Source organism: Pelophylax lessonae, assembly GCF_965119305.1.
Source record: "Pelophylax lessonae genome assembly, chromosome: 2".
NCBI classification, from domain to species: Eukaryota; Metazoa; Chordata; class Amphibia; order Anura; family Ranidae; genus Pelophylax; species Pelophylax lessonae.
The window spans coordinates 442,849,356-442,873,104 of record NC_138769.1 but is presented as its reverse complement, the minus strand read 5'-3'; the positions used below and the strand labels follow the sequence as shown (position 1 = coordinate 442,873,104).

Sequence of the window (23,749 nt, the reverse complement as noted above, 5' to 3'; positions counted from 1 at the left end):
ACACGAGTAACGCCGGCTGCGGTTTTTATGTTGCAGCCATGCCTTTAAAATTTTTGCTGGGTTTTGGGATTAGGCTGGGTACCCTGTTGCACTTTTTTTTGTTCCAGGTTTGGGTATCACAGCAGGGATGTTTTTTTGTTCTTGGCTCCAGGCTCCCTCCGGTGGTCACTGTTCTTTTTTACTCATGTGTCTGTATTGCTGAATGTCTGGATGGAGTCGGGGGATCGGGTTGGTCATCGGGCTGTGCTTGGTCCTCCGGCTCCCTCCTGCTATGTGTCCCTCTGCTGTTCTATGGCTGAGCTACTTAAAATCATGTCATGGAATGTGCGGGGTCTCAATGACAAGGTAAAACGCACAGCCATTTTTAGGTATATTAAATCTGTTCAACCGCATGTTATCCTCCTCCAGGAGACGCATTTGGATGGGAGCAGGGTGCTTGCCTTGAAGAGGCCTTGGGTTCAGAGGATCTTCAATGCCACTTACTCCACGTATGCCCATGGGGTGTCTATTTTGCTGGGTAGAAATGCACCCTGCTCGATTCAAAAGGTAATTACGGTTCCTGGCGGACGGTATGTTATTGTTCTGGAGATTTTTAACCGGCAGGTGGTACTGGTGAGTGTCTACTTACCTCCCCCGTTCCACTCTCAGATTCTGGTGGATCTCCTGGTGACCTTGGCCCCTTATATGCACCTTCCTCTAATTATGGCGGGGGATTTCAATGCTGTTCTGGACGGCGGGCTGGACTCCTCTAACCCGGGTAGACTGTCGTCTCCTGAACTGGTGTCCTGGTCTTCCGCGGCTCAGCTTACGGAGCTGTGGCGCTGGAAAAACCCTGGGGTACGTGGCTACTCCTGTTGGTCTGGGGTGCACAGAACGGCGTCAAGGATAGATCTGGCTTTTGCTAATGGGCCTTGTCTTGCTTTGGTCCAGGATGCTACATATTTGGCGGGTGGCCTCTCTGATCACAACCCACTGCTGCTGACTCTGCGGGTGGGAGCGGGTGGAACTAGGGGTGCATGGCGCCTTTCGCCAGGTTGGCTGCAAACTGACAAGGTGATGCAGCAGGTGGAGCCCCAGATGCCTACATATTGGGAAGATAATGCCTCGTCCACGGCAGGGGTAGTCCTGTGGGATGCTTTCAAAGCGGTTATGCGGGGTCATTACATCTCTGCGATTAAGGCATCTCGTGGGGAGGCTAATGCTGACAGAGAAGCTGTTCTGCTGGAGTTCCGTAGGTTGGAAGATGAATACTCGGCCACTCCGGGACCGGCGGCCTATGCGGCCCTGGAGGAGGCCAGGAGGCGTTTGGCCTTGTTGGATACTGATTTTGCGCATGCCAACCTTAAACATAGAGCGGAGTCACTTTTTGAGAAGGGAGACAAGAATGGTAAGCTTTTGGCCTTTTTGGTGGCAGATCAGAGGGCTTCGGTAAGTGTTCCGTGCATCAAGTCTAGTTCAGGGGAACTGGTTAGGGACCCGGGGGAGATCTCCCGGGTCTTTATGGATTACTACTCTGATACCTATTCCCCCCTGCCTGCATATGACCTGGAGGAGTTGGAGCGCCTTTTATCTGGCTTGCCGGTTCCGGTCTTGGAGGGTGAGGACAGTGCGTGGCTGGACAATGACATCACGTTGAAGGAAATAGAGAGAGCCATCTCATCCTTTCCCTCCAATAAATCGCCGGGCCCTGATGGGTTCCCGGTGGAATGGTATCGGCAGTACTCAGACTCCCTGGCTCCCAGGCTCCAGGCATTGTATGCTGCGTGTTTCGATCAGGGGGCCCTGCCGGGTTCCATGCTCGAGGCGTATGTTGTTCTCCTGCCCAAGCCGGGGAAGGATCACACCCTGTGTTCCTCCTACCGCCCCATTGCCTTACTCAATGTGGATCTCAAGATACTCACGAAGGTCTTGGCTACTAGGCTGGCGGTGGTCTTGCCTTCCCTGGTGGACATTGATCAGACCGGGTTTATGCCGGGCAAGTCCACGGACACCAACCTTCGACGTCTGTTTACTCATTTGCAGGTGTCCCATGCCTCGGTTGGCACTAGGGTGGTGGTGTCCTTGGACATTGCCAAGGCCTTCGACACGGTGGATTGGGGGTACATGGGGGTGGTCCTGAGGCGCATGGGGTTTGGTCCTAAATTTTGCAAGTGGATTTCCCTCTTGTACTCCTCCCCGCGTATGGCGTTGAAGATTGGATCCTCCCTGTCTCCCTTTTTTGCAGTGGGTAGGGGGACTAGGCAGGGCTGCCCTCTTTCACCCTTTTTGTTCTCTCTGATGATTGAACCCTTGGCTATTGCATTGCGTGCATCTCCGGAGGTGGGGGCTCTGGAAGTGGGCTCCATTAAGGAGTGCCTGGCACTTTATGCGGATGACATGCTTTTATTTTTGAAGGATCCCAATGCTTCCCTGCGGGCGGTATTCAATATCCTGGACACTTTTGCAAAGTTTTCCGGCCTAAGGGTAAATTGGGATAAATCCACTATGCTCCCTATTGATCCTGGTGCCATTGCTGCAGCTGATGGGGCGCTACCGTTGAAATGGGTGACGGAGTTCACCTACCTGGGAGTCAGGGTGTCGGCGAGGGTGGCGGATTATCTTACTTTGAATCTTAACCCATTGCTGGAGGTGTTTAAACGCAGGGCGGAGGTGTGGCGCGACTTACCTTTGTCGGTTCTGGGGCGCATTAACTTGGTGAAAATGAAACTTCTCCCTGTCTTTCTGTATTTCCTTAGAAATTCCCCGGTGTGGGTCCCGCGTTCTTTCTTCCGCCGCGTTCATGGCCTGATAGGTTCTTTTATTTGGGGTACCTCTTCTCCTAGAATTGGTCTGCAGGTGTTGCAGGAGCCCTGGGGTCAGGGGGGATTGGCTTTACCTGATCTTTATAAATATTTCCTGGCTGGGCAGGGGGTGGTGGCGCGACGCTGGCTTGCGGGGGACGATGGGGACTCCGCCACGGTGCTGGAGGCGGCTGTTTTGGGCTCCTACGAGAGTCTTCGCCTTTTACTGCATCGAGGGTCCAGGGCTACATTTAAGCTGACAGGAACGATGCGTTCTACCATCAAAGCCTGGGAACAGATGCAGGTGCTGGTGGAGCCAGGAGCCACTGGTGTTTCCCCGGCCTCCCCATTGTGGTGGAACCCCAAGTTTCCTCATTTTGCCTCGATCCCTGATCCTACCATCTGGGCCGTTAAGGGGGTGAAGTTGCTGGGGGATATTGTCTCTGGTGGGGAGCTGTGCACCTTTGATGCCCTGAAGGCGCGTTATGATCTTCCAAATGGGTATTTTTTTCGCTATCTTCAACTTCGCCATGCGTTTGTGGCACAATTCGGTTCCTCTCGGGTTGTGATTAAAGCTTCAGCTCTTGAAACGGCGATACAAGCGGCGGATATGCGGAAGCCTCTCTCAGAATTGTACAGGGAATTGTTCGCTATCACTCCACCTGCTGTACGTAGGTGTCGGGAACGCTGGGTGGAGGAGGTGCCTGACCTGGACGGTGATGACTGGGATGATATGTGGAGTTCACCCTTCGCCTACCTGGTCTCTGCGAGGGACCGTCTGATTCACTTTAAATTTCTGCATCGGATTTATTACACGCCGGCGAGGCTGGCACGTATTTATCAGACGGCCTCGGCGGAGTGCTGGCGTTGTTCCCATTCACCGGCGGACTTCAGTCACATCTTCTGGTGGTGCCCGGTGGTCAAGGACTATTGGGCATCCGTCTTAGCTTGTATTGTGGAGGTGGTTAAGATTCCGGTCCCCAGCTCCGTGGAGGTTTGCCTCTTGGGGTTGGTGGATGGCTTGGCCCCTGCGAGCGCCGTTCGTACTCTGGTCAGCTTACTGCTTTTCTATGCTCGCAAGGCTCTGCTCTTACACTGGAAGAGTCCCTTGGCTCCCACGATCCTTTTCTGGAAAGGCTTGGTTAATAAAGTGACTCCGCTCTATAAGGCCACGTATCGCAGTAGGGGATGCCCCCGCAAGTTTGATAAAGTATGGAAAACATGGATAGACTCTCCGGCCTCGACCTCCGTTGATCAGCTTTAGTGTTCTGTGTGCTACTGTTCGGGATTGTCTGGGGGGGGGGGGGGGTTCGATGGACATGCCGGTTGGTGATATTTTCCTGTTCATTGTGTTCTTACTGTATGTATAGAAGTCTCTCTATTTTTTGACTAAGCCATGGGGTTGCTGCTAGTGGGCTCTGTGCTCGACTTATCTATATGTTCTATGACCTTACTACTGGATAATTGGAGCAGACTTGAGGGGTATCTTTATTACTGATGGAAGCTTTGTTTTTGCACTGGACGTGCTGGATGGAGCCTGGAGTGGGGGGTGGGTGGGTGGGGGGTGGTATGGGAGGGGTTTGACCTGTTGTCACTGTTTATGCTTGTTGCCCTGCGTGGCATTGTCTTGTCTGTTTTTTTGTGCAAAAATTCAATAAAAACAAATTTTCAAAAAAAAATTTCAGTTGCCAGAGTTCTGACCATTCTTCTAGTTTTCCTAAATCCTTTTCCATTTGGCGTTTCCCTCCAGGAACATCAACCCTGTTACATATCTTTGTGTCATCAGCAAAAAGACAAACCTTACCATTGAGGCCTTTTGCAATATCACTTATGAAGATATTAAACAAAATTGGTCCCAGTACAGATCCCTGAGGTACCCCACTGGTAACATGACCTTGTTCTGAATGTTCTCCATTGACCACAGCCCTCTGTTGTCTGTCACTCAGCCACTGCCTAATCCACTCAACAATATGGGAGTCCATGCTCAATGACTGCAGTTTATTGATAAGTCTTCTATGTGGGACAGTGTCAAAAGCCTTACTAAAATCTAGATATGCAATGTCTACTGCACCTCCACCGTCTATTATTTTAGTCACCCAGTCAAAAAAATCTATACGATTTGTTTATTATTTCCAAGTAATTCCTTGTTTTCTGAGCATGTGTTGCACCCAATGCTCTTAGCCCCCGTTCACACTGGGGCGACGCTACTTCGCACCGCGACCTCCGAGGTCGCGGTGCGAGCAGCGCGCCGCGACCTCGGAGCGGCCGCCACGGACTTCATAACATTGAAGTCTATGGCGGTCGCCTCCTGGTCGCCCCAAAGAAGCTCCGGACCCTTTTTCTGAGTCGGAGCGACTTGTGTCGCTCCTATCAGAACGGGTCCGCAGCTTCCCTATGGGAGGCGACCTGCGGCGACCTGTGAGGCGACCAGGTCGCCTCACAGTTCGCCCCAGTGTGAACGGGGGCGAATTGAGGTATCCTATTTTTACACAATCACATATTATTGGCAACATGTAAATAATACGATTCCATGGGTAAGTGTGCTGGTTGTGGACGCATAGAGAATCTGGTGCATGCGCACCTAGCACTGGTAATTCCTGTGGAATTGTACTATCTTAATCGTACAGCACAGGACACTTGTCAACTTGTTCATATTTTTAATGTGTTATAGCTTCATACCTTCAGATGATTGGAAACTGGCAAACTCCTGAGGACATGCCAACCTGGAAGCCTACCCTGCTTAACCTATAACCCTACCCCACTCAGTTTTTCACTATTGTTTGTATGTGATGGATTTCTTCTCCTTCCCAGAGAAACTAGCTTTCAAACTTTAATTTTTCTAGAATTCTTCAGTCAACCCTTTCTGTCTTTTTTAAGCCTACAGAAGCACTATATCTAGATTATTGCAACCTCAGTAAAAATTTGGAAGCCATACCCAGACCCAATTCTGTGGGGATAGCTTGTAATGTTGCTTTGGCCACTGGATCCTGCTGGGTGCTGTACAGGTCCAGGACTGTGGTCCATCCCTATGGAACCCGGCCCCTGAAGACCCCTTTGAGGTATGCCCACTTATATACAGCCCAGCATAGTTCACAAGTAGGACAGGACCACCCTGTATTTTTGACTTTTACCATGTAAAATGGGGTATGTTTGGACTGTATTCACTTTGCAGTGCTAAAATTCAACCATGCAGGTCTCAGGTGGATTATTAGGTGTTACATCATACCATTGGTTGCAAACTTTAAAGCTAATTCTACGTTTTCTCTCACCCTTTTGCAAAGAGGGTTTGTTGCAGGATGGTCTACATGTGGGTTATGGTGTACTCCTACCAGAAGTTCTTTTTTTATCTCCCACACTCAACTCCATGAGTACACTATAGGGCAGTGATGGCAAACCTTGGAACCCCAAGAAAACCCAAGAAAATATTAAAGCTATTTTTTGATAAAAATACAATAAAATTATTATTAGCAGACACACATACAATATTACTTACATAATTCCTGCTAAATCTAAAAGATGAAACTGAGTTGATATATCTCTGTGTGAATGAAGTCTTCTGATTCATGCACATGGGGGCTGAGGTCTGTACAGTGTGAATCAGTGGTTCATTTATGTGGCCACCTGGAGCTAAACGAACACAGCTGCAGGTCCTAATTTGACAGGTGTGGGGATGCAGGTGTACAGCCTGAACACAGTGTGCATTTGGAGACCGCTTACCTTTCCAATTAGGGCCTGCGGCTGTGTTCGTACAGGCTCTGCATCCTCATAGAATGACAGGTGGCTCCAGCCCAAACCCCTCCTTCACACAGCCAGAGTGCCTGTAGGAATGAGCCCTTAATTATAGTTTTCTAACCTAAAAAACAGATCTCTCCAGCGGTGTGCTGTCACTACGAAGAGGGATTCCATCTTCATATGGTTTTCTCTCTGATTTCTTGGGCTCCAGTCATTTGGCCAAACTGCGATTGATGTAACTCACACACATGCGCACGGATGTCATGGTCACAGCACAGCTCTCTAAATGGATGGTATGTCATCCATTGAGCGTACAGTGCACATGCGCTGGTGCTATCACCGGCTGCTACGTTTAGGAAATATTCACTGTACTTACAGGTAAGCCCTATTATAGGCTTACCTGTAGATACAAGATAAAAAATAGAGTTTACTACTGCCAGATAAGTTAGTAAATGGGTAAATAGGAGTTGATACATGGATGAAGAGGGACCTGACAGTGCAGAGGAGAAGAAGCAAAGTTGGATAGGTCAAGAAGCAGTCTAGGGGAGAGGAGTGGGAAGCCCAGCTACATAAAGCACACTAAACTTCACTTGGACAAGATAACAGGCAGCTATGTGAGTCACTTGGTGTTCACCCTCGCTCTTTTTCAGGGCTCAGGTCTTGACCTTCCATCAATGGGGGGTTGAGCAGAAGTGTACCTTGAGTACCATTAAGGGCCAGGTGTCGACCTTGGCAGTGTTCTTTCAACTACCCTTTGCAACCCACTCTCTAGTGCGTACTTTTATTCAGGGGGTCCGACATTTGACTCCACCAGTGCGGTCCCCACTACCGCCTTGGAATCTCAACTTGGTGCTTTCAGCTCTACAGAAGCCTCCCTTTGAAAATATTTGAGTTTCCCCTGCTTACACTATCCTAGAAGGTGGCCTTTTTGGTGGCTATCACCTCTGCGTGCAGGGTGTCGGAATTGGCAGCGTTGTCTTGTTGTTCCCCTTATTTGGTGGTCCACAAAGATAAGGTAGTTCTTCGCTCCTGTCCGTCGTTCCTCCCATAGGTTGTCTCTGATTTCCCTCTGAATGAGGACATTGTGTTGCCTTCCCTTTGCCCCAGGGCAAAACATCCTAAGGAAATTGCGTTGCATTCCCTGGATGTGGTTCAGGCTAGGGCTGAACGATAGTCGATATGATATCGACTATCGTTCTGTGGCCGTAGGCGATATTCATATCGCCGAGGTCACGATATTTGCATTGGCAGGGGAAGGGACTCGGAGGACTCACAGACTTCTGTGTTAGGCAGGGAGAAGTCGGGTTGCTTCAGCGGTGAGCATACATTTACTCACTCGTGCACTGCAGCCCACCCCACACACGTTCAGTGAGTCTCACTCTCCGCCCTAGTTTTCTCAATGGCACTTTCAGGGAGCCAATCACGCCGTGATTAGCTGCACAGCTAACCAATCACGCGTGCCTGCACACCTGATTGGTTCCGCTGTGCCTCTACTCACGGCGTGATTGGCTCCCTGAATGTGCCATTGAGAAAACTAGGGCGGAGAGAGTGAGACTCACTGAACGTGTGGGGCTGGCTGCAGTGCACGAGTGAGTAATGTATGTGGCTGTGCTGTGATCCTTTCCACCGCTCCAGCCTCCTACAACCCCCACTGTCTAATCTGATCGAATCCACACTGTCACTAATTGATTTTACCATATTAACCCTGACCTGCCCAGTATCTGCAATTAAAATTTAGAAGGCTGCCTGCATGCTTCCTGATTTCCATTCCCAGCATCCTTCCCAATCCCTACTGTGTCAGTAACATTAACCCTATGGTACAAGGCTGCAATGTGCACTGAATACCATTCCCTACAGTAACATACATTAACCCTGTATGGTCAGAAAGGCTGGATTGACGGGTCCCTCAATATCGCAATATATATCGTTGAAAAAATAATATCGCAATATATTTTTTTTCCAATATCGTGCAGGCCTAGTTCAGGCTATTCGGGTGTACCTGGCAGCTACGGAGTCTTTAAAAAGTCAGACTCTGTTTGTGCTTACGGATTTGCCTTGAAAAGGACTATCTGCTTCTTCTACGACCATTTCTAGATGGACCCGACAGATGGTGACTCCGACCTATTCCATTAGGGGTCAGGTTCCTCCTTTCTTCTGTCATCGAACATCAGTAATGCAGGTGTGCAAGGCGGCTAGTTGGTCGTCGGTGCACACTTTCACAAAATTAGATGGATGTGTTGGCATCAGCGGATGCTTCTTTTGGCCGTAAGGTTTTGCAGGCTGCTGTTTAGGGGGCTTGTTCCCTCATTGGGGGTGTACTGTTTTTTTCAGGTGGGCTACAGTTGTTTTGGTTGAGCTTCTCTTACCTGGTTGGCTACAGTTTAGCCTTGGGATTTTTTTTTTTTTTGCTCTTCCCTCCCCTCATGTTTGACACTGCTTTGGGATGCCCCAATGATCAAAAAGAACAGGAGCTGTGTCCATCAATGAACAAAAGAGAAAATGGGATTTTTGACTTACCGTAATATCCATTTCTCTGATGTTTATCGACGGGCACGACACCCACCCCTCTATGGATTTGTAATTCTTCTGACACTGCTTGTAACAAAATTGTGTACCTATAGCCGAAAGGGGGAGTATACCACCTGGGGACTACCCATAGGTGTAGTCAGTTTCTTTTTCTGCCTAGTTTCCTACTCGTGTAGGGGGGGCAGTATAACCCAGTCGTCAAGAAGATCAGGAGCTGTGTCCCTTAATGAACATCAGAGAAGTGGATTTTACGGTAAGTAAAAAAAACGAATTTCTCTTCATTGACAGACACGGCTCCAGAATCTTCTTGACCATTGGGTTATGCTGCCTCCTACAGAAGTAGGACACTAGGCAGGAAAAAACTTTACCACGCCTATGGGGCAGTCCCAGGGGGTATGCTTCCACTTCCTGCTGTAGCTATTCCGCTTTTTTCTGCCTAATCAGGAGTAGGGATGATCGAAATTTTGAAAAGTTCGGTTCGACCAGAACACCTGAACTTCCCGAAAGTTCGGCCCGGATTTCAGAACCCCATTGAAATCAATGGGACCCGAACTTCGGTAATCAAAAAACACCATTTTGAAGCCCTAAAACACTAAAAATGCCCCTAAAAAGTGCCTAGGGTTCTGGGTCATGCCCCAGGGACTATTAATCACACAAAAAAAAGTTCTTAAAAATTTTCATTTTTGATAGAGAGCCAATTATTGAAAAAAATAAAGATTTCTTTGGATTTAGTGTCTGGGGGGGTCTAAAAAGTGTACCTGTGAAGTTTCAGCTCTGTAGCATGTCCAGAACCAGAAAAAAAAAAGATTGTTTGTATTAGAATTGGAGTAGAGCAGGATAGTGGCTCCGCTATTTTAACACCCGGCCGTTTTTGTTGCAGGTGTTTCTTGGGCTTTTTTGTGGACGTCTTTGGAGGCAGGCATGACATCTGAACTTCTGTGTAGGGGTATATATACACACACATGTATGTATATATACACATACACATATATAGGTGTGAAAGTAGCAGAACCCTATGCCTGCGCTAATGAAATTATTTGCAGGCATAGGGCTTACAAAGGATAAAAAAAATATGGGACCTATGGAACCACTTTATTATCTCTGATGAAGGGAAACAACTTGTAGCAGGATAACAAGAGAAAATAGGATTGAAGGAAATGGGAAATGGTGTGTCCTATCCATCACGGGGCACTAATGTAGGAAAGTGTTAAGAATTTTTTTTTTTTTTTTTTTTTGGGGGGGGGGGGGGCTGGATATAGTGGGTGTTTTTTTCCCCTTCTTTTTCTTTCTTTTATATATAAATAAAAAAAAAAAAGGGAATGTAAATAAAATGGTAGATACAGAGATATTTGCTGTATTGGGATGGGGGAAGGGTAATTAATGAGCAGAAGACAGATGTAAGGAAGAGAAAGGAACAAGGTAATACATTGTTCTACCCCCCCTCTTCATAATATTGCAAATGTGACATAATATTTACTTGTTAAAATGGAGATGTATCAAATCGTGGTGTTCATATTTTTAATTCCTGAATAAAAGATAATATTTGAAAAAAAAAGAAGTATCTTATAAATTGACAACTTTGCGTTTTTCATTTTCTTTCCACATTTTCCAAAAACTTGTGGAAAAAAAATGACATGTTCAAAAGACTCATTATGCCTCATAGAATATACATTGGGGTGTTTGCTTTCCAAAATGGGGTCATTTTGTGGGTAATTCCCTTGTCCTGGTGTTCCAGGGCCTTCAAAAAAGTGTGATTGGTTGTAATGAAATTATATGTGCAATTTATGCTCCTAGAACACCTGATGGTGCTCCTTGCATGTTGGGCCTCTGTATGTGGTCAGGCTGTGTAAAAGTCTCACACATGGGGTATCGCAATACTCAGGAGGAGTAACAGAATGTATTTTGGGTTGTAATTGGAAGTATGCATATACTGTGTGTGAGAAATAACTTATGACAATTTTGTGTCATAAAAAAATAAATAATAATTTCTTAATTTTTCCAAGAATTGTGGGGAAAAAATTACAACTTCAAAAAACTCACTATGCCTCTTACAAAATACCCTGGAATGTCTACTTTCCAAAAAGGGGTCATTTGGGGGGTATTTGTACTGTCCTGACATTTCAGGGCCTCAAGAAATGATAGACCGTCGGTACATCAGGTGTGATCAATTTTCAATGATTGGCACCATAGCTTGTAGACTCTATAACTTTCACACAGACTAAATAATAACCACTAATTTGGGTTATTTTCACCAAAGATATGTAGAAGTATAAATTTTTTGCCCAAATTTTTTTTTTTACATTTTCGCTCTTTTTTCACTTATATCGCAAACAATGAAAAAACCCAGTGGTGAGTAAATACTACCAAAAGAAAGCTGTATTTGTGTGAAAAAAATGACAAAAAATTTGATTGGGTACAGCGTTGTAATTATCATTCAAAGTGTGAGAGCGCCGAAAGCTGAAAATTGGTCTCGGCAGGAAGGGGGTGTAACTGCTCTGGATGGAAGTGGTAAAAAAAAAAAAAAGGAGACTTTACAATCATTGTAACTTTGTTCTTTCTGTCTTGCAAAAATCACCCTTTTAACCCGTTGGGGATATTCCCTTGTAGTCTCTTACCAATAAAGCAGCTGTTTTGGTGGCCCATCTTATGTCTGTTAGAATTGGTGTCTCTTTTCTGTTGAGAGCCTTTCCTCACACTGAACACTGACCATGCAATATTACGTCCTAGACAATCCATCCTTCCAATTATGATTTCATCGTTCTATCTCAATGAGGGCATTGTTCTGCCATCCTTGTCCCCTGCTCCCAAGTATCCAAGGAAAGTCTCTACATTGTCTGGACATTGTAAGAGCCAATAGAGTCTACCTGAAAACTACTGTTTCCATTAGACAGATTTCCTGTTTGTCCTATCCTCTGGTTCCTCACAAGAGGCACCCCACTTCAAATCCATCATTGCTAGGTGGATAAGCAATTTGATTATTAGAGCTTATGCTCTAGCATAAACACGTCCTGTGCTATTACAGGCACACCCCACCAGATATGTTAGAGCCTTTAGTAGTTACCAAGCCTCTGTTACCCAACTTTGCAAAGCTGCCACTTAGTCTTCTGTTCATACTTTTTTAAAGTTTTTACAATATGCAAGTTCAATCGTCTGCTGATTTTGGCCACAAGGTTCTTGCAATGGCCCTCTGAATCTGTTTTTTTTTTTTTATCCCTGTTTTTTTGGGGGGCCTGTTGGCACAGTTCTGTTGCCTAGTTATCCACCCATGTTCTTTGGGAATGCCATTATAATTTAAGTTGCCTGTGTCCTGTACTATATGATTAAGATTCATTTTGACTTGCCTGTAAATTTCATATCTTGGAGTGCAGTACAGTTCACTGGCCACCCTTTCTAAATGCTCCTTGTTAGGATTCATGCACACTGTATTCTATTGATGCTTTTTTTTATCCTACAGGAATTTAGCAGTAGCAAAATCTCTGTAAAAAGCAGCATTTTTGCATGCACATTTATCTGTCTGGCATTATTACATTCTGTTGGCTATTAGAACGCAATAACACGGGAAATCGCCTAACGCTAAAGCACGTTTCAGCACTATTGACCGTGTTTTACGCTCAAAAGCTCTTCCCCTGAACACACAAATGTTTTTCTTTCTGCTTCTAAAATCCCATGTGTGCATGGACACATAGGTTAACATAGAGGGGTTTTTAGAAGCAGAAAAAAAAAAAAGCTCAAATGTCTGTAAAAGCAGCAATTTTGAGCTCAAGTGTGCTTGAGGCCTTACTCTTCATTAGTTGCTACAAACCTCAGTCTTACATCCAGGCCACTTTTTGCAATTCGGCGCTGTGCGACTTTAACTAACTGACAATTGCGCGGTCGTGCGACGCCGTACCCAAACGAAATGTACGTCCTTTTTTTCCCACAAACAGAGTTTTCTTTTGGTGGTATTTGATCACTTGTGCGATTTTTACTTTTTTTTATAAACAAAAAAAGAGCATTTTGAAAAAAATAACTATTTTTTTTATATGAAATCCCCCCCAAAAAAATGTAAAAATCAAAATTTTTTTACATTTTTGGCCAATTTGTTTTCTGCTACCTATGTTTGGTAAAAAAAATCACAATAAGCATATTTTGATTGGTTTGCGCAAAAGTTATTGCGTTTACTAAGGGAAAGATTTCTGTAATTTTTGGTGTTTTTTTTTTTTTTAACGAGTAATGGCGGTGATCTGCGATTTTATTTATTTATTTTTTTCTTTTCTTTTTTTGCGGGACTGCGACATTGCGGCGGACAGATCGGACCCTTGACTGACATTTTTGACACTTTTGGGGGTACCAGTGACATTACTGCAGTAATCAATGCTATATTTATGCACTGTTACTGTAAGGCTCCATGCACACAGGGCGTCATAAAAACGTGCTCCAAAGCTGTTTACTTGACGCCGGGAAACAGCAGCTGTAAAAACGTGCTTTCAGTAGCTTTTTCAATTAGCGTTATTGCACGTTTGGCCACAGTAGCTGTTAGCAGCGTTTTTTCTGCCTCCTTTCAAAATCAATGGTTCCCTATGGGAGCCTATTGATTTGAATGGAAGTCGCACCGCAGGTCGGATCAGGGTGATCCGACTTGCGGTTCGACTTGCGCTGTGAGAATCTTGAGGGGAAACTCCACGCCAAAATGGGGAAAAAAACGGCGTGGGGTTCCAAACCAGGCCCTTGGGGTCTGGTATGGAATTTGAGGGTAGCCCCATGCCGAAAAAACGACGTGGGGTCCCCCCCAAAATCCATACCAGACTCTTATCCAAGCATGCAGCCCGGCATACCAGGAAAGGGGAGGGGACGAGCGAGCGGCCCCACCCCCCCTGGATCATACCAGGCCACACGCCCTCAACATGGGGGGTGTGGGTGCTTTGGGGCAGGGGGGGCTCTGCACCCCTCACCTCAAAGCACCTTGCCCCCATGTTGATGAGGACAAGGGCCTCATCCCCACAACCCTGGCAGGTGGTTGTGGGGGTCTGCGGGCAGGGGGCTCATCGGAATCTGGAAGCCCCCTTTTAACAAGGGGGCCCCCCAGATCCCAGACCCCCTCCCTATGTGAATGGGTATGGGGTACACTGTACCCCTACTCATTCACCACATAAAAGGCAGTGTATGGAAATAACGACAGGAGACGTTTTGGAAAGTTTATTAAAAATCTTCATCCGGCTCTTCTTGTCTTCTCCTCTGCCGTCACATGTGACACAAGGGGGCGTGGTCTCCCGATGATGTCATCTGGCGGCCACGCCCCTAATGGCTATATAATAAGCTGCAGAGACCAGAGACCGGCATAATCGCCGGAGACGTCGTCAGAGGAGGACCGGAGGAAGAAGAAGAGCCGACAGCAAAAGAGCAGAAGACCGGAGAGGAGAAGACCAGAAGAGAGGACAGCAGAAGGGCGGACAGCAAAAGAGCAGAAGACCCCGGAGAGGAGCGGACAGCAGAAGACCCCCGGAGAGGAGAAGACAAGATGAGAGGACAGCAGAAGGGCGGACAGCAAAAGAGCAGAAGACCCCGGAGAGGAGAAGACGAGCCGGATGAAGATTTTTAATAAACTTTCCAAAACGTCTCCTGTCGTTATTTCCATACACTGCCTTTTATGTGGTGAATGAGTAGGGGTATAGTGTACCCCATACCCATTCACATAGGGAGGGGATCCGGGATCTGGGGGGCCCCCTTGTTAAAGGGGGCTTTCAGATTCCGATGAGCCCCCTGCCCGCAGACCCCCACAACCACCGGCCAGGGTTGTGGGGATGAGGCCCTTGTCCTCATCAACATGGGGGCAAGGTGCTTTGAGGTGGGGGGTGCAGAGCCCCCCCTGCCCCAAAGCACCCACACCCCCCATGTTGAGGGCGTGTGGCCTGTTATGATCCAGGGGGGTGGGGCCGCTCGCTCGTCCCCTCCCCTTTCCTGGTATGCCGGGCTTCATCCTTGGATAAGGGTCTGGTATGGATTTTGGGGGGGACCCCACGCCGTTTTTTTGGCGTGGGGCTACCCTCAAATTCCATACCAGACCCGAAGGGCCTGGTTTGGAACCTGGGGGGGAACCCCACGCCGTTTTTTTTCCCCATTTTGGCGTGGAGTTCCCCCTCAAGATTCTCACAGCGCAAGTCGCGCCGCAAGTCGGATCACCCTGATCCGACCTGCGGTGCGACTTCCATTCAAATCAATAGGCTCCCATAGGGAACCATTGATTTTGAATGGAAGAAAAAAAAAAACGTATAACGTGGCTTAACGCACGTTAAGCCACGTTATTCAGCCTTTAGCAGCGTCAGACGTTTTTACAGCTTGACGCTGCACATCCAGAACGCACAGTTCCTGGGTTTTTTTTGGAGCTGTAAAACGCCTATGCCACTTGAAGCTCCTAAAAGCTCTATGTGTGCATGAGGCCATAGAATAACATGGATGGGCGTTCTGCAGCTGCAAAAAAAAACGTCTGACGCTGCTAACAGCAGCTCCAAAAACGTCCAGTGTGCATGAGGCCTAAAAATGACACTGGCAGGGAAGGGGTTAATTTTATTGGAGAGGGAGGGGTTAATGTATGCCTGGTGCTTACTAACTTGTGTGGGGGGAGGTGACGGAGTGAGTCAGGGACAGATCGCATGTTCAGCTATGCTGAACAATGCAATCTGTCACTGCTTGTCACTTAGGAGATCCGCCCGCTCTGTTTACACAGGCGGGCGGATCTCCAAACCTAGATTCCCCGACGATCGGGGAAGAGCAGCGGCGATCGCCGCTGCTCCTCCCCTGGCCCGACTCCCGCTGTGACTGAAAACAGCGGGAGCGCGCCTCTGGCGGCGCGCGGGCGCCGCCTACTTGGAGAGGAGTCCAACGACGTAGTACTACGTCGCTGGACGATAACGAACCACTTTGCCGCAGTACGGTCAACGTGACCGGTCGGCAAGTGGTTAATAGCTTCAAATTGGCTTCCTTTGATTCCCTGCCTGCTTAGACTAGAGGATGGTAGGAAAGTCCTATACGTTAACCAGACTGCACACGACTGATCATCTAACTATTGAAGCTAGTAGGGGAGAAAAGAATAATGGACCTAATCCACATGAGTTTCAAACTTTTCGAGCTTGTGTATGCTGCCTGCACGCCAAATGGCACTTCTTTAGTGTGTGGGCAGTGGTCCATTTTATCTGTAGTTTGCTGCAGGAAGTGAGCATTGCGATGGGCATTTCAGCACATTGCACAGTTTAAGTAAAAAAGCTTTAAAAAAATAAAGTGATAGGCTGTGCCTCTCAATGCACTGTGGTGTCTACTGCATGTATTTTGTTTCCTAACATAAGCTATATTAAAAACACTGACTAGTTGATGTGCTTTGTTGACAGTTTGACTCCATGAAAAATGACAGAAGAGGTCATTGTTATTGCCAAATGGGATTATATGGCACAACAGGACCAAGAACTTGATATCAAGAAAAATGAACGCCTATGGCTATTGGATGACTCTAAAACATGGTGGAGGGTGCGAAATGCAGCCAATAGGACCGGATATGTCCCATCTAATTATGTTGAGCGGAAAAATAGCTTAAAAAAGGGATCGTTGGTTAAGAACTTGAAGGACACACTAGGTAAGCATGTTTTGGTCTTTTTAAGTTGATCACTTAACCATAATTTGTGGATATCAACCTAATAAGTATTTTATCTTTAGTGTCAACTACTAGCCAGCGTTATTAAAACGTATTAAGTGAATTGGTAAAAACACTCGCACCAAACAAAATATGCTGTGAAAAAATTGGATGTAATCTTTTTAAAAAAAAAATAGGACTGCCACTACTACAACCCCTAGGGGTGAACAACCGAACAAAGTAAATAGCAAATAACTATTAGCAGCGCAAATTCCTCAGATAAATCAATCCCAGTGTAAAATTGTCATAAAAAAAAAAATCATACCATAGGTTAAGTGCTCAAGTGCAATATATACACATAAATACATTATAATTAGGAAGAAAAAGGTGAAAATTAATTCCAAAGAAATATGATTAATAGAAAAAGCGCAAATCCAGTCCAGCTGTATGTAAAAATAAGTGCATGTATTGTCCAAAAGAGGAGTTCAACCTCAATAAGTAATAATTCCTTTAAATTCCAACGGAGGTAATACTCTTCTTAAAAGTGAAAAGTGCCATCTGCCCGAACCGTGTGTTACAATGTTAGAGAGCATTCAAGCTCACCAGATGTTGTTGATCTTTTACCATTTGGCAAAAGAAGATCAAATAGCACGATCTATGGTCCACCAGCCCATACGTGCTTAAGGAGGGTATTCCTATACGCAGATCTTAGGGAACACAAGAGACGGACCCCTCATTGTGTAGTATCCATAAAATCTTCAGTTTTTTTAATAGTTGCACTAATAGAACAGTAATCCCTCTGTTTCCAAGCCCAGGGACTCCCGTGTGGGTTACCCACACACTATTCAGGGGGCCGCTCCGGAAGTTCCTAGTGCGGCGTGCGTTCCAGGCTGTACTCAGGACGAGGCAACGTGGGTGTCAGCTTGATGCAAAAAATATGTTGAGCACAAAAAATAATTTTCTTGCTTAACATAGTACATGAATATGGACTATTTAGAAGGGACATTTACTCAAGACAGGCTTATCTATGATGGAAGCACATAGCAGGCACCTCCCAGGGGCTGTCAGATTCTTCATCAAGTTCAGTTCCCTGGCTGGCCTGAATTTTCTGGTCCTTGGATTGACAGCTTGATCCTTTTAAGCATTACTGTTGGCCTGCGGGACTGCTTATCAAAGTTAACAGTATTTAACCTTTTGTAGGTGAGAAGGGCCAGGCGTTCAATATATTAATATCCATGTGCTCGGGGATTTAGAATCTTAAGTGTATGTAAAGCTGGCCATACCTTTATACAATCATCTTATTCAATTTCCTTTAGATTTACCTTTAATCATGTAGTGCAAGGGCCTGCCTGATGACATGCGAATTGAAAGTGTTTTGGTTTGACCTCATATTATATGGTTGTGGTAAATCTAAAGGAAAATTGTGTAATGTATGGCCAGCTTTAGTGTGCTAACAATACCCCTTTTGTGTGTAGTTTGTTAGCATGTACATGAGGATATCCATATTTGCTCACTAGATATGTAGGCTCTGCTTCCTGCTAAGTAGTACAATTTTTTGCTAATGTACATTATTGGGCAGTATGTACAGTGCAGATGTTTTCATTTACTTACGGACCATTACTGACACTTTACTGTTAGACTGCAAGCAACACATATATTCTTATTACTTTTCAGGTCTGGGTAAGACGAAACGAAAGACTAGCACTAGAGATGCTTCACCTACTCCGAGTACTGATGCAGAATATCCGTCAAATGGTACCAATGTTGACCGAATCTATGACTTAAACATTCCAGCCTATGTAAAATTTGCCTATACGGCAGAAAGAGATGATGAGCTCTCTCTTGTGAAGGGTGCAAGAGTCATTGTTATGGAAAAATGTAGCGACGGCTGGTGGCGTGGAACACTTAATGGACAGGTTGGATGGTTTCCATCAAATTATGTTGTGGAAGAAGTTGATGAAGCTACAGCAGATTCACCCAGTTTTTTCAGTTTGAGGAAAGGTGCATCAATAAGCAATGGGCAAAACACTAAAATTCTCCATGTTGTTCAGACACTGTACCCATTTAGTTCAGTAACTGAAGAAGAGCTGAACTTTGAAAAAGGAGAAATAATGGAAGTAATTGAGAAGCCTGAGAATGACCCCGAATGGTGGAAATGTAAAAATTCCAGTGGGCAGATCGGCCTTGTTCCCAAAAACTATGTTATAATTCTAAGTGATGGTCCTTCTTTAAATAGTTCACATGTTCATCAAATAAGTTACACTGGCCCTGCTTGTACAGGACGTTTTGCTGGAAAAGCATGGTACTATGGAGGAATTACGAGGCATCAGGCAGAATGTGCCCTAAATGAAAGAGGAATGGAGGGAGACTTTGTCATTCGGGACAGCGAATCTTCAGTGAGTAATTCCATAGTTGTCTTTCTCATAATACAGCATGTCACATCATTCCTCATAGAAATTGGTTGATGAATTATTTTTCTCTATCCATTTACAGACACAGCAGCTATGATTCTTGACCATTGGGTTATGCGCCATCTACAGGAGTAGTACTAGGCAGTAAAGAAATTCACTGACACGCCTACAAGGGCTGTCCTTTCCGACATAGCCCCACACACACTCTGCCACAAGCCAGTTTTTTTGCTGCTTAGTGAAGGAGTAGGACCTAGGTTTCCTGCTGGGACTTCGGTCTCAGTTTTTTTTCTTTTATGAATATTTGTTTCTCTTTTTACTCACTATCGCTAGCTAGTGTCAGGGGGATCCTCCTGGTTAACTACAAGCGACAGCCGGCTGAGGTTTTGCACTGGATAATATAGATCCTTACGGTCTCCCAGCCTGGCCTACGAGCGTGAGCAGGTTATGGTCCACCCAGGCCTCGCCATGACAGAGCCCCTGTGGCTGGGGACGAGCCTGCAAGTGGATGTCTCGCGGGGACGCATCGACCTGGAACGTCCTGAGTCACAGCGTGCCCCTTGGCTGACAGCACCCCCATTCCGGGTGGGAGGTGGTCTGTTCGGAGCGGAGCCCACCTGGTCCATGGTATGGTGAGTAAACTGTGCCCCCCCCATGTCCCTAGTGGCCTCTGGGGGGGTGGGAAATGTGGGGATAGTAGGACCCCAGTTTCCTAAAAGATCCCCCTGGCCTGTCAGAATTCTGGCCCTGCCCTCCCTGCTCCTGTTCTGGGGACGCTATATGTAGGTGCCTGGGGGGGGGGATGTACAGTGTTACCTTATCCTGGGGGTCTTTTTGGTAGATCCCTGGTGTGGCCTCATGTTTGGGTCCTGACCGCGTGGCAGCATTTTTGGCCGCTATCTTAAGTGTGGGCGTTCGACTCCCTGTGTGTAAGATGCAGCGGCCATTTTCCCTGGGCTTCCTATTCTTTTACATTGACATGTTAGTGTAGTCTGGAGCTCTTGTGCTTGATGTCATTTCCTGTGAGGCACTTCCTGTGCTCAGTTCTCCATGCTGCAGACGCTGCTGGTTCCTCTCTGAGGTGGTACAGTATTGGGGGGCTTTTCAGGCATTCCCTGGGCACTCTGCTACCTGCCATTAGCTTAAAGGGTAACTCCGGTTACATTGCGATCGGTTGGTGCGGACCGTGATCGCCATTTAAAGGGGCAGTACACTTTTTTTTACTAAAGCATTGCAATGGTGTCCCAAGCAGTTAATTCTCCATCTGACCCCCTCAGTGCATCTGCCGGTGCATCTGGTTTGCATTCACTGATGTCTTTCTGCAGCATTGAAAAATCTGGCGTCAAAGGTGAACAAGTCGCTAGCAAAAAACGGCCACTGCCTTCTCTGTCCTCTTGATTTAGAGCCAGATATGGTCGCCACGGACAACTCCCTCCCTGAGGGATCCCTGTCCTCGCTATCGGATGGCGAGGAGGATATGCGCAGGAACGCGCTATGGTGGAAGCACTGATTTTATCAGTGAGAGAAACTTTAAAATTGGACTGATAAGCCCACACAGTCAGGAACGCGAGTAATTTTTTGCTCCCGTAAAGCCCAGAAATTGGGTCAGGTGTTTCCTTGTCCTGCGGATTTTCACGATATTGTGAACGAGCAATGGCGGCGCATTAAGCACGTGCTAGTGGTGCCGATGCGCCTTAAACTCCTTTATCCCTTTGCTGACTCGGTCTCGAACCGCTGAGCGGTGCTACCTAGGGTGGATCACTCTGTTTCCAGGTTAAACAAATCTACTGTGGTACCTGTGGAAGATTCCCCCGGCATTTACGGACCCGGTGGACAGATGGCTGGAATCCCTTTCCCACCACTCACATGTAGTGTACTAAAACCGATTTTTGTGTCTGATCTGGTTTTACAGACGGGAATGGGTTCAGGTTCTTAGGGGTAACTTGAACACTGAGATGGTTCCTCTGACCTTGATTGAGCTCACGGACCAGATAGCCCAGGCCCTGGTGTTCCTGTGCGATGCGTCCTTGGTTGCGGCCCCTCTGGTTGCCAGAGTGTCAGCGGTGGGGATTGCCATACGCTGCATGGTGTGGCTGAAGAGCTGGTTGGCGGACCAGGCTTCTAAGAAGGCCTTAACAGATCTCCCTTTTCTGGGTGAATGTCTGTTTGGGGACTCCTTGGATGAGTTGATTAAAGGGTTAACGAGAGGTAAAAGTACTGTTCTCCCCCAATCCTCCAAAGGCAAGGTGCCCTGTGGTAGGCGGGGGCCCTCTTTCACGGCTCATAGATGTTTTTTTTCGTGCCTCAGGGGCACAAGAAAAAGGTAAACCATTCAGGGCCTCTCTCGAGGGAGCAAAAAGGCTTGGCCGGGTAAGCCCAAGACTAGCCAGTCTGGTTTGGCGGACAAATCCTCTTCTGCATGAAGGGGCGCCCTCACCCGTTCCTGGGGTGGGGGGGCGTCTTTGTTGCTTCCAGAAACCCTGGACATCCTTGATTCAGGACAGATGGGTTCACAAACTGATTCGTTCAGGGTACAAGATCGAATTTCAGTTTCACCCAGCAGATTCTTTCCCTCAAATCTTCGTCTGTCTCCGGATCGCTTGCGGGATCTCCAGGAGGCAGTGCAGGACCTCTTAGCACAAGGAGTAATTGTGCCGGTTCCTCCGCAGGAACGATTTTGAGGTTTCTATTCAAACCTGTTCACGGTGCCCAGGAAAGAGGGCAAGGTGCGTCCAATTTTGAACCTCAAGTCACTGAACCACTTTGTGCGGGTGCAGAAGTTTTGGATGGAATCTATTCGGTCGGTAGTAGCATCTTTAAATCAGGGGGATTTTCTAGCCTCCATCGACATCAAAGATGCGTACCTACACGTCCCTATATATGAGGGACATCAGAGGTATCTCTGTTTTGCATTGGCAGAGGAGCACTTTCAATTTGTGGCGTTACCCTTTGGTGTCACCTCCCAGAGTCTTCACCAAGGTTTTGGCCCCGGTGTTGGCATTACTGTGCAAACGAGGGGTCGCGATCCTAGGATACCTGGACGATCTTCTGCTGAGAGCGCACTCTCACCCAGCCTTGTTGGGCGACCTGGAAATCACAGTTCAGACCCTTTAAGAGTTCGGGTTGACCATCAATTTCAAAAAATCTGCACTGACCCCGTCGGTGCAACTGGATTACCTGGGACTGACTCTGGACTCCTCTTTGGCGAGGATCTTTCTTCCCGGGGACAAACTTCAGAAGTTGCAGGGAGAGCTCCGGTTGCTGATGTAAGACGATCTCTCCTCTCTACGGACATGCATGAGAGCCTTGGGTCTGATGGTGTCAACCTTCGAGGCGGTCCCATTCGCTTAGTTTCATTCCAGGCCTCTGCAGAAAGAGATTCTTGCTAAGTGGAACAAGGATCCACGGGCCTTAAACAATATATGTTTAAGCTGCCTCACAAGGTCAACGCTCTCTTAGTGGCTCCTGTCAACCACCCTGAGTCAGGGCAAGTCCTTTCTACGGACGGTGGTCACCACGGATGCCAGCCTGTCGGGCTGGGGTGGAGTGCTGGACAATCTCTGTGCGCAGGGACTCTGGTCGACAGAGGAATCTTCCTTATAGATCAGTGTTTTAGACTTCATAGCGATCAAGCTTTGCCTGCTCCACTGGATGAATCGGTTACGAGGTTCCCCGGTTCGGATACAATCAGACAATGCCACGGCTGTGGCTTACATCAATCATCAAGGTGACACCAAGAGTGCCTGAGTGGCCCAGGAGGGGGCTGAGATTTTGACATGGGCCGAGGAACATGTTTCGGCTCTCTCATTCCCGGAGTGGAAAAATGGTAGGCGGATTACCTGAGTCGAGTCGTCAGGTTCTGGATTAAGAAGAATGGTCCCTTCATCCGGAGGTATTTCGCCTCCTGTGTGTCCGTTGGGGCACCCCGGAGGTCGACCTGTTTTGCGTCTCTTCTAAACAAAAAGGTGCAAAGGTTCGTGGCCAGGGCTCAGGACCTTCTGGCCAACGCCTCAGATGCATTGGTTGCTCCTTGGAGCCAGTATCGGCTTTTTTATGCCTTTCCTCCGATACAGCTGTTGTCGAGGTTTCTCCCTGCAGGCTGGCGGTGGAAAATGTTCCAGTGATTCTGGTGGCCCCTGACAGGCTTCGTCGATCTTGGTACGCAGACCTGATAAAGATGGTTGTCGAGCCTCCATTGCGGCTGCCTCTAAAGGAGGACCTGCTGTCCCAGGGGCCTGTCTTCCACCCTGCTTTACGATCGCTAGCTTTAACGGCATGGTTGTTGAAGGCCAGGTGCTGAGAGACAGAGGTCTCTGAGTCTGTGATTCCCTACCCTATTGAGGGCTAGAAAAGTGACTTCCAGGAAGGTTTATCATCGTACATGGAAGATTTATATTTCCTGGTGTGAATCGCAAACTTTGCACCCTCACTTGCTTTCAGTTGCGAGGGTCTTGGCTTTCTTGCAGAAAGGAGTTGAGCAACGGTTAGCCTTGGGCACGATAAAGGGCCAGGTGTTGGCCTTGGCAATATATTTTCAAAGTCCGTTGGCTGCAAATCCTTTGACCCTTACCTGTTGTTCAAGGGGTGTTTCATCTGGCTCCTCCAAAAATATCCCCCATTGCCCCCCGTGGGATCTGAATTTGGTTTTGTCTGTTTTTCAAAAGCCTCCTTTTGAGAATATTCAAGACATTTCTCTGCTTTTG

General features: G+C 47.1%; 1 protein-coding gene across 3 annotated transcripts in view; it reads left to right on the top strand.

The window, feature by feature from the left end:
* NCK2 (NCK adaptor protein 2) overlaps positions 1-23,749 on the top strand; it is a 43,376-nt gene that overhangs the window by 4,284 nt on the left and 15,343 nt on the right. Inside the window, exons 1-3 of one of the 3 annotated variants that reach the window (XM_082247071.1) lie at positions 5,852-5,876; positions 16,400-16,641; positions 18,313-19,034. In XM_082247071.1, coding sequence (XP_082103197.1) covers positions 16,416-16,641; positions 18,313-19,034 — 948 coding nt within the window. In that variant the 5' untranslated portion in view covers positions 5,852-5,876; positions 16,400-16,415. Of the gene's footprint in view, positions 1-5,851; positions 5,877-16,398; positions 16,642-18,312; positions 19,035-23,749 lie in introns of those variants that run through there. The other 2 variants (XM_082247072.1, XM_082247070.1) reach the window with 2 other exon arrangements.